The 11,535-nt window shown below is 38.1% G+C and overlaps 1 protein-coding gene across 1 annotated transcript in view; it reads right to left on the bottom strand.

The window, feature by feature from the left end:
• Positions 1-5,408: 5,408 nt before the first annotated feature.
• Positions 5,409-11,535, bottom strand: part of LOC127631885 (secretogranin-2-like) — a 7,132-nt gene continuing 1,005 nt past the window's right edge. The window contains exon 2 of the mRNA XM_052110280.1: positions 5,409-8,320. Coding sequence (XP_051966240.1) covers positions 6,382-8,313 — 1,932 coding nt within the window. The 5' untranslated portion in view covers positions 8,314-8,320 and the 3' untranslated portion in view covers positions 5,409-6,381. The remainder of the gene's footprint in view (positions 8,321-11,535) is intronic.

Below are 11,535 nucleotides of genomic sequence, written 5' to 3'. Positions count from 1 at the left end.
ATAATAATAAAAAAATAAAAATCAGAAAACACAAAAAATTAAGAATACTAACAATAACAAAAATAATCGTTAATATTTGTATTATAATTCTTCTTATTATTAATATCACGTAAATAATGCTTATTTAATTAAATATAATTGTATTCATATTTAGCATTTTCCTTATTGTGTTATTTATTTATTCGTTTATTTTTGATGAACCGCTGGATGTTTCTTGTGCCCGGATATTAAACAGTATTCAAAAATACTACAGGAGAATGCCCTATAATATGCCTTCGTTACACCTGACCAGGTGTTAACCAATAACAGACGTGCACAGATATTGGCCACGCCCCGTGCGGTCTGTGCGCGTAAATGATTGGCACGCACCTGTGACCGAGCAGAGCCACAACAGCCTCGGGGGCGAAGTGAGAGCGTCCCGGCCGAGCGTTGCTGCTGGACACGTCCTAACCAGCTGGACATGAACTTGTGGAGATATCCATGTTGGGAAACTTAAACTCTGTGGAAGTCTCAGGATGGTGAGGTCATTAGTGTACTGCTTAAAAATGCTTTTGCTTATCATTTATCTTATTTTTGTTAAAGTTGTGCTGATTTTCCTGCATTAAGATCATAAATATATCAAGACTACTAAACAAGACAAGATGTGTCAAGTCTTGTGTTCTTAAATGACCTTTTGTTGTTTTTTACTGCACACACACACTCCATACAGTTAATCCTAATTATTACTCCTAGTCCACGTGGTGGCGTAGTGACTCCGGGTGGGTGGAGGACGAATCTCAGTTGACTCACAACTCACCACGTCCCCCACTGAGCAAAAACCACACATTATAGCAACCACGAGGAGGTTACCCCATGTGACTCTACCCTCCCTAGCAACCAGGTCAATTTGGTTGCTTAGGAGACCTGGCTGGAGTCACTCCGCACGCCATGGATTCGATCTTGTGACTCCAGGGATTGTAGTCAGCGTCACATTCAGACATTTTTAAGTGTTACACAAGTTCCCAAACACTTATTGGGGCCACTGTACATCACAACACAATTTAATCAGTTCCAAAAGCAGCTTTCGGACAATTTCAGGCTCAAATGACCTCATTTGTCGGTCTGTCTGTACAATTCGGAGCTCGCTCCCGTGAGCGCCGATCGCAATGTATGTACTATCAAAGGCGTGATTTGAGAGAAGCGCCGACGAGTCGCCGATGTCAGTGAGATATCTAGAATGTTAAATATGTTTTGACTGAATACAAAGGCAGCGTTGACCTACAGCCAATGAGAGAGCAAGAAACGGGGCATGGGAAGTTTCAGTGGGAGGAGTCCTGATGTACCTGCAACAGAACATCAACTAGCATGTGGTATCAAGAAAGTCTCACTGGACCGAAGAAATGGAGGAAAAATTAGTGGAACATTGGCACGAGCACCAGTGACTATTTGATGATTCCTCTGAACTGTCCCACAACCGGGTGGAGAAAGAGAAGAGTTGGAGAGAAATCGCCAATGGACAGTCAGGTAAGCAAATAGGTCGATTGATTTATTTTAACCAATAAAATATACGATTAAAAGCATACACATCATATTCTGACCTGCATAACATATGATCACGCATTTGTTTTCGTATCTCGTATCACTTCTCGCTTGTACTCACTTCTTGCGAGTCCTGGCCGAGTCGACGGGGGGTTCGTCAATAGTGAAATGTCTTGTAATGTCGCCGATTCCTCGAGTAATTTAAAAACTCTACGACTTCAATGACAAGACAGACAGTTGTGTGATATGAACGGTACCACGATCCGACGCGTTTGAAAGTCGTGTAGTGTGTAGGAGCCATTAGGTTGTGCAACAGAAGTGGTTTTCTAAATAAAGTTGTGTTTGTCGTGGCATAATTCAGAGTTGTATTACTCATCTTCTTGGTAAGATTTTGATGTGTTAACACTTGGTGATGTCTTCAGGGCACGTTTATGTTACAAATACAGAGAACAGAAGTGTTTGTGTTTTCAGATGTGTGAAATATTGTGACTCATTGTGAGTTTTTTTTGTTGTTGTTGTTTTTGTGTTTTGTAGGTGTGTGAATTAGACATCATTTTTAACTCTGAGAAGGCTTACTATATTTTGGATGAGTTTGTGATTGGTGGGGAGATGCAGGAAACTTCCAAAGCGTCAGTGGCCAAATCGATGGAAGAGGTGGACTCTCTTCAGGAGGTCGACTCAAATATTGGGGGTGTATATAATTGACTAAAACAACTATTGTTATTTATAAATTGGTGAAATGAATTTTTGAAACTCAGATTTCATTGCGTTTTGTCTTTACTGTTTGGCAGACAATGGAGGAGTATTTAAACAAACCTACATACTGAAGACGTCCCTTTCCTAACCTCCTTCTGCAAAGACATAAAGCATATTCCTGCTCCATATGCTGCTTGTTAATAATCAAACATTCTTATAAGTTAAATAAACCAGCTAAAACAGCAACAGTAAGTCAATTTATCAGATTAAAATTCACTCGAAACATCAGTGAAATTATGGTAAAAATGGTAAATGTTCTGCGCTTATATAGCGCCTTTTTTAACCTTAGCAAAATTATCAGGTTTTTACTACTTTTGAGACTGTAAGAAGACAGTTATATAAATCAATAAATATGGATCATTTTGGAATGATAATCTCTGGATTGATAATCTTATAGAATTGAGAAATGGTTGTTCCAGCCCTGGTTACACGTAGGATTATCTTAATCAACAAAAACTAGGCACTTCAGATTCATTGATGAAAAGCTGTAGCAGCTCCTCAATAGAAAATCCCAAAGTCTCCGTGTCATCCAGAGTTGCATGTGCTCTCTATGTCGAGTTTGCTCGCATTGAGAGAAACATTACACAAAGAGTAGACCATGGTGTGAACAAATGCTTTATTTACCTCTGCCATGTCACACACGACCTCACCACTTGCACAAGATACTGAATGACTGAAAACATAACTGTCTTTAAGTGCCATTAATGGTACGTGTCCACTGGCGTCCATGTGTCTAACAATTCTAGAGAGCTGCCACTTTGTGGCGTGTCTGATAACATGTGCAGCGAGTGTGTATTTTCTACGGTTACTTTCAATACACTGTCAATTCCTAGACAACCACTGGGCACCGTGATGATTCTGGTAGCAGCTGGACTGTTTTCTGGTTCCGGTCTCCATAAGAAGCTATGTCAAAAATACAGAAACGAGCAATCCAGAAGGAGAAAAACAATCCTTTAAAGTATAAGTTGGAGTAAAAACGAGTTCACACTTAACTTGTGCAGTTGTTGGCTTAGTTAACAACTTGAAGTAGTTAATGACGTGGCCATCGCTTCATGCCATCTATTTGGTAAACATTGATGGTTGAGGCACTGTCAATTGACGGTTATTGCGACTCTTAAATCTATCGGCACTATGGAGCCACATGTTTGTTCTTGTTTGGGCAATGTTTGCATGCTAAGCATCACACTATCTGCTAAATTCATACACCGATGCAAGTGGAAAACACAGGAGACCAGATAACAAAATGTGGCTTCTGCTAGCAAAGGGGGAACACATAAAGATGGATATATGCACGATTACAGTTGCAAAGATGCACATTTTTTCTGAATGCCCAACCTATATAAACGCTGTTGATTTATTACCCAGCCACAGCATTGCCACAATGAATGCATGCAGTCTTCATCTGAAGTCTGAATTAAACATAATGTCATTTAAGTACTGAATCAACCACAAACTTACATTACTATTGCCAGATTTTAAGCACTTTGAGCTTTTCACTTGTCATTTGCATAAAGCTAAGCGCTTCTTAACAATTTGATGCTCTTAACCACAGCATACGAATTTGCGTACTGTAAAAGTATGTACTATTTTTGATGAAGAACCGAATTCTTGATCATTAAAAGAGTTTGTTCTTTAGGCATGCATGCAAGTAGTATAAGAAACATACTTCATCCGGAAAAGGGGGCATTAACACACATTTTAGCACAGCCGCCCAACTCGTGATTGTCCACCATTTTTTATTTAGCTGTTTGACCGTAACGTCTCTGCAGCTCACGTGAGATTATGGAACTGTAAAGAGTTCAATGGATGGATGCAACGTTCTGAATGGCATACTACCATACGGCACTTACTACTTCTGCCATATCTGCCAGTAAGAGTAGTATGTTAGAGTAGTATGGTAAATAATGAGAGTAGTATGTTAGAGTAGTATGGTAAATAGTGAGAGTAGTATGTTAGAGTAGTATGGGAAATAATGAGAGTATTATGTTAGAGTAGTATGGTAAATATTGAGAGTAGTATGTTAGAGTAGTATGGTAAATATTGAGAGTAGTATTAGAGTAGTATGGTAAATAGTGAGAGTAGTATGTTAGAGTAGTATGGTAAATAGTGAGAGTATTATGTTAGAGTAGTATGCAAATAGTGAGAGTAGTCTGTTAAAGTAGTATGGTAAATAGTGAGAGTAGTATGTTAGAGTAGTATGGTAAATAGTGAGAGTAGTATGTTAGAGTAGTATGGTAAATAGTGAGAGTAGTATGTTAGAGTAGTATGGTAAATAGTGAGAGTAGTATGTTAGAGTAGTATGGTAAATAATGAGAGTAGTATGTTAAAGTAGTATGGTAAATAATGAGAGTAGTATGTTAGAGTAGTATGGCAAATAGTGAGAGTAGTATGATAAATAGTGAGAGTAGTATGTAAGAGTAGTATGGTAAATAGTAAGAGTAGTATGTTAGAGTAGTATGGTAAATAGTGAGAGTAGTATGATAAATAGTGAGAGTAGTATGTAAGAGTAGTATGGTAAATAGTGAGAGTAGTATGTAAGAGTAGTATGGTAAATAGTGAGAGTAGTATGTTAGAGTAGTATGGTAAAATAGTGAGAGTAGTATGTTAGAGTAGTATGGTAAATAGTGAGAGTAGTATGTTAGAGTAGTATGGCAAATAGTGAGAGTAGTATGTTAGAGTAGTATGGTAAATAGTGAGAGTAGTATGTTAGAGTAGTATGGTAAATAGTGAGAGTAGTATGTTAGAGTAGTATGGTAAATAGTGAGAGTAGTATGTTAGAGTAGTATGGTAAATAGTGAGAGTAGTATGTTAGAGTAGTATGGTAAATAATGAGAGTAGTATGTTAGAGTAGTATGGCAAATAGTGAGAGTAGTATGATAAATAGTGAGAGTAGTATGTAAGAGTAGTATGGTAAATAGTAAGAGTAGTATGTTAGAGTAGTATGGTAAATAGTGAGAGTAGTATGATAAATAGTGAGAGTAGTATGTAAGAGTAGTATGGTAAATAGTGAGAGTAGTATGTAAGAGTAGTATGGTAAATAGTGAGAGTAGTATGTTAGAGTAGTATGGAAAATTGTGAGAGTAGTATGTTAGAGTAGTATGGTAAATAGTGAGAGTAGTATGTTGAGTAGTATGGTAAATAGTGAGAGTAGTATGTTAGAGTAGTATGGCAAATAGTGAGAGTAGTATGTTAGAGTAGTATGGCAAATAGTGAGAGTAGTATGTTAGAGTAGTATGGCAAATAGTGAGAGTAGTATGTTAGAGTAGTATGGTAAATAGTGAGAGTAGTATGTTAGAGTAGTATGGTAAATAGTGAGAGTAGTATGTTAGAGTAGTATGGTAAATAGTGAGAGTAGTATGTTAGAGTAGTATGGTAAATAGTGAGAGTAGTATGATAAATAGTGAGAGTAGTATGTTAGAGTAGTATGGTAAATAGTGAGAGTAGTATGTAAGAGTAGTATGGTAAATAGTGAGAGTAGTATGGTAAAACGTGAGAGTAGTATGTTAATATGACATTCCAAACTTAGCAGAGCACTTCAGGATCTCTCCTGATATAGCATGTCATCTGAGTATTTCTCGCCTAGTGTTTTTTGAATGAGAATTCGGACACCGTATTCCATTGACACTGCTTTTGGCATACAATATAGGAGGGAAGTATGCATATTCCTCTTCTCCAATATTACTATACTATATCCTATAGTTTTCCTATATTATATCATACATATTTCTAAATTTCTCAACACTGACTCTGGTTTGCTGCTAATTCCACAATCCCTCGTGCAAGCATATCACTCAGTTCTCTTTGAGATTAATTGAAAATGACTGCTAAGCTCCGCTCAGCTTGTACCAGTGGACACGTACCGTATTAGAGAAAGAATCTGTGTTTGTTCACATGTTTTAAAAGGTAAAGCTGGCTACTATTTAAGCTATTCGTATCGCTACTGAAAATTATTTGGGTTTACTAAAATGCTTTTTTTTCTGCTCTAGAGGATACAAAGAGAAAATGTGTAGCACTACATTGACTAACGCAATTGCTGAATATATATTTTCTTTCAAAATACTTTATTATATGACAATTCAAACTTCAAACAATGATTATAATCTGTATCTACATGTCTACATATTTAGGAACAGTTTCTCCCTCAGAGTCCGTTTTGTTGTCATTGTCGCTTTCCGGGTCAAGGTACCTCAGAATTTTAAGCATTGTGTCATCATTTATGCCTGTGGCCGCTCCCTCATGCTCCACCGGTCTCTTTTCAGGAACGCTTTTATCAAAGTAGTCCTGGGCAGCACGTTCAAGCTTTCCATACATTGATAGTTCCTCGTCAATTGAGGGCATCAGACGCTCGCGCCTCGGTCCTTTCGCAAACATCTCCGAGGCCAAGTAATTGGCGAGTTCGTCTTCTTCGCCCACGGTGTCGTCATAATCATCCCTGCTCGTTTCTGGGAACACATACTCCGGGAGATCTCGTTCCTTCTCATAATAATGCAATGTTTTCGGTTGCATTGGTCTTTGCTGGAGTTTGTCGTTTTGCAGCGCTGCACTCGCCAGCTCAAGCATTTTCAAGATGTCTTGTGCAACGCTGTTGCTCTCCGATGTCTTGAGAGGTCGTCTGTGTGGTACTGCAGCAATCATGTCATCGTGAGTGGTGGTGTAGGTGCGTGGGGGTGTCCGTGACTCTAAAGGTATTCTGAAGAAATCTTTTGGCTTCTCGTTTTGAAAAAGGTCTAGGACTTCCTCCGGTGTGATTTGGAGCTTTTGCGAGATTCTGATTAGCTGAGAGAGAGACTGGGGAAATGTACTGTGCATGGGATTAATGTCGCTCTCGTCTTCATCCCTCTCCTCTTCTTCATTGGCATCTTTTTTCTCCACCTCCCTGTCACTTTCTTCCTGTTGTTCCCTCTTGTTTGTCTCTTCCCTTTTCTGTTCCTCCTGCTCTTTCTTTTCTAGAACTTTCAATAGATAGGAGTCCACAAGCTTTGCAATGTCTTCAGGGTCCTCTTGTTCTGTCTGAAACCAATCAGATTGGTTAGATCTTTTGACATCATCATCTTCCTCCTCCTGATCATCGTCCTCAAGGTTGCGAGTAAACCCGTGCCTCTCACGTTCTTCAGTCTCTAATTGTTCTTCTAGAGGTGCCAATTCATCTGTTCCCATGAAATCCTCCAAGGCCATTTTCCTCTGCCTGTACAAGTCATCATCATCGTCTTCATCGTCATCAGCAGTGTTGGCCTCAGCACTTTCCCGCTTGCTGTTGGCCTTGGAAGCAGCCTTGGAAGCAGACATTCCACTCAGTTCCTCAAACACCGATTGAAGGGTGGCTAGTTTCTGGGGTGTGTACTGTTCTTCTGCATTCTCATTGGTCCTTTTGAGCGGCTGTTCTTGGCCCGCATCCTCAAACATGAGTGAGTACTGCCTGTGTGGTCTCCGGCTGCCAGGATTGGCAAATGAGTTCCTCCCATAATTCTCTACAGAGGTGTCCACCTCTAATTGTTGTTTTGGTCTTGGAAGAGAGTGGATGGCATAGCGAGGGCGTGACCGTGATGAGGCATGCGTAATGACTTTCTGGGATGACTTTTGGGGGGACTGCTCTTCAGTCTCTTTCAGTGCTGTAAGCACCGCTTGGAGCCACTCTTGAGTATTGTCCTCCTTCTTGTCTTCCTCTTTCTCGTCCATGCCTCTATCCATTCCTGTGGAACTCCAGGCAGGGGATGCCAGTTGTAGCATTGAACGGATGCTCTCCATTTCATCTGATTCATGGTCTGCGGTGGTTGGCTGTTGATCATCGGCGAGGGGTTTGGGTGGGGTTCGCTGGCTAAGGCTTTGGATGTAGCGTAGAGCTCTGAGCATCTCTGCACTTGGAGAAGGGTGAAGTTGGGACATAGATCCATAGGAGGCGGGTTCACTCCCACTTAGGAGATACTCTCTTAATGTTGCCCCTTGAACTCCAAAAACGAAAGAGAGGAAAAAGGGAAGTAGAAGGAGGAGGGAGGGAAGGATGGACACCCATGTCACACAGCATCTAGATGGTGAAGGCATGATTTACCTGGAAAACAGAGACAGAGGGAGGGAAAGAGAGGGTGAGATGGAGTTAATCATGCATGCCCAAATGCACATGTATAGACCTTATTCACAGTAGCGCCATCTTTGATTTTTGACGGTAATGCAAATGGGCTGTGAGGGATAGACTTACTGTATCTCTTCGATGACATGCACAGAACAAAGCTGTATAAAGCTCCTAGATCCCATCTGATTTTCCACAATTCAATCGGTCTGGATTTTTTTTTTGTCTACTGAATGTGCTTGGAAAGATATTTTTTCCATGTTTTGTCAGTGGAACGACCCAAAAACACTTTACTTTACTTTTTTATTAGTTTTATTTTGTGTTGTTGTTGAATTGTCACACAGCTCTTTTTTCATACTAAAGTTCATATGGACAACGTTAGACGTTAAAGGGATATTCCAGGTTCTAGACAAGTTAAGCTCGATTGACAGCATTTGTGGCATAATGCTGATTACCACTAAAAATGTATATTTTTTGCAATTTCATCACACTATTTTGTAAGAGATTACCATCCTGGTCTCAAATTGGTTGTATAGAGGCAAAAACCTGAAGAACAGGGTTGATAACCTTGATATACGATAACTGCCTCTTGTGTGTGTGTGTGTGTGTGTGTGTGTGTGTGTAGAGAGAGAGAGAGAGAGAGAGAGAGAGAGTGTGTGTGTGTGTGTATGTGTTTGTGTATGTGTGTGTGTGTGTGTGTGTGTGTGTGTGTGTGTGTGAGAGAGAGAGAGAGAAAGAGAGAGAGGGTGTTAATACGCATGTTGTTTACGTTTTGTGGCTATACTTTTGAAACATTATTTTAACATTTACGGATTGGCCAGACTCACTGCCATTGTTAGTGTCTCACTCAGGGCTGGACTGGGAACAGAAATCGGCCCAGGATTTTACATAGCAACTGGCCCAAATGTTCACCGTTCTTTTCTGCATATCGCGGCACCGTTTTGTGGTCCGTTCTGCATAACGTGGCGGCTCATTTTAGTTTAACGCGGCCCATTCGGCCAGTTTCGTGGCTGACCAACCGGCCCGCTCGGTTCTCCCGATGGCCAGTCCACCCCTGATCGGGCCCCAAAATGTGTCGGCCCACCGGGAAAATGCCCGGTGTGCCAGATTACAGTCCAGCCCTGGCCTCACTGTAACCCTGTAGTTTATATTTTTGTGATAATCAATATTAGCCAGATGCTGTCAACTGAGCTTAACTTTGAACCTCTTCATTTATAGTGAAACATTAAGACGTTATTCGCTGATCTTCCCCTCTAAATGTCTACAATTGCATGATGTGTCTGTGCCCTACTTTTGAATCTGCATGCGACGTCAATGATATTTCAGAGCTTCAGTGGAGGTGAGGATTTTCAACCAAAATAACTTGCATTTCATGCTATCGTACAGCTTTATAAGTCTTCAAATATGGGGTGCCGTTTGTAAAGTGGCTCACGCTGAAAATAACAGCAACATTTTGTCACATTTAGCTTCAAACAATGTTTAAAAATCTGGTATGAATTTTTGACGGTCACTTTTTAGCACATTTACAACAATATTTGTTAACATAGAGATATTTTAAATAGTTAAATCTAAATATTAAATGCTACACTTAAATGTTAAATGTTAAATATAAATGTTAAATATAAATATAAATGCTAAATATAAATATAAATGTTAAATATAAATATAAATATAAATGTTATATCTAAATGTTAAATATAAATCTAAATGTTAAATATAAATATAAATATAAATGTTATATCTAAATATTAAATATAAATCTAAATGTTAAATCTAAATGTTAAATCTAAATGTTAAATATAAATGTTAAATATAAATATAAATATAAATGTTAAATTTAAATGTTAAATATAAATATAAATCTAAATGTTAAATCTAAATGTTAAATCTAAATGTTTCGTGTGAAACTACATATTTAGCTAATATGCAAATTTAAATGCCGGTAACCGGAAGTGCCAAAATAAAAGCTCGAGGAGGTCAGTGGGTAGTGTCAAATAACGAATAAAAAACATCTCATCAGGGGAAATGGACTCTTGGACATGGATTATCATGATAAAAACTAACTAAAATAATAAGCACGTTTGGAAATTTTGTATAGCCGCCAGGACGGCTCTGCCGATTCGTTTGACATCTTCACAGAGCGGCCATGACCGACAGTACCTTTCCTGGTCAGGGGCGGGTAGGGATTGGCTCTTGCTGGCCTTTATGCAAGCAAACATGACAGATCAGTCGAAGTGAGCCCCTCGTGGCTGGCTATAATGGCCACAGGTCATAAGTCCCTCATCTTTCATAAAAGTGACACTAAAACCTCAAAGTAGTCTACTGTTTACAGTTACAGTTTATCCAAACGTGCTTATTATTTTAGTTAGTTTTTATCATGATAATCCATGTCCAAGAGTCCATTTCCCTGATGAGATGTTTTTATTCGTTATTTGACACTACCCACTGAAACTCCTCGAGCTTTTATTTTTGGCACTTCCGGTTACCGGCATTTAAATTTGCATATTAGCTAAATATTTAGTTTCACACGAAACATTTAGATTTAACATTTAGATTTAACATTTAGATTTAACATTTAGATTTAACATTTAGATTTATATTTATATTTAACATTTAAATTTAACATTTATATTTATATTTAACATTTATATTTAACATTTAGATTTAACATTTAGATTTAACATTTAGATTTATATTTAATATTTAGATATAACATTTATATTTATATTTATATTTAACATTTAGATATAACATTTATATTTATATTTATATTTAACATTTATATTTATATTTAGCATTTATATTTATATTTAACATTTATATTTAACATTTAACATTTAAGTGTAGCATTTAATATTTAGATTTAACTATTTAAAATATCTCTATGTTAACAAATATTGTTGTAAATGTGCTAAAAAGTGACCGTCAAAAATTCATACCAGATTTTTAAACATTGTTTGAAGCTAAATGTGACAAAATGTTGCTGTTATTTTCAGCGTGAGCCACTTTACAAACGGCACCCCATATTCAAATATTGTGCTTAAGGCATATAAACTTCTGATGGTATATTTTCATGATTTGCTAACGTCTTTGGAGCTTGACAGCTGGCCACTATGAACTGTTCTTGTTTGGAAAAGAGCTCCTTTTGTGTTCCACAAAAAAAAAAGATTTATTCTTTATCTTTATGACTTATGGTT

Source organism: Xyrauchen texanus, chromosome 38, assembly GCF_025860055.1.
Source record: "Xyrauchen texanus isolate HMW12.3.18 chromosome 38, RBS_HiC_50CHRs, whole genome shotgun sequence".
Classification (NCBI taxonomy): Eukaryota; Metazoa; Chordata; class Actinopteri; order Cypriniformes; family Catostomidae; genus Xyrauchen; species Xyrauchen texanus.
The sequence above is the reverse complement of the archived record's forward strand: the minus strand, read 5'-3'. Positions and strand labels throughout refer to the sequence as shown.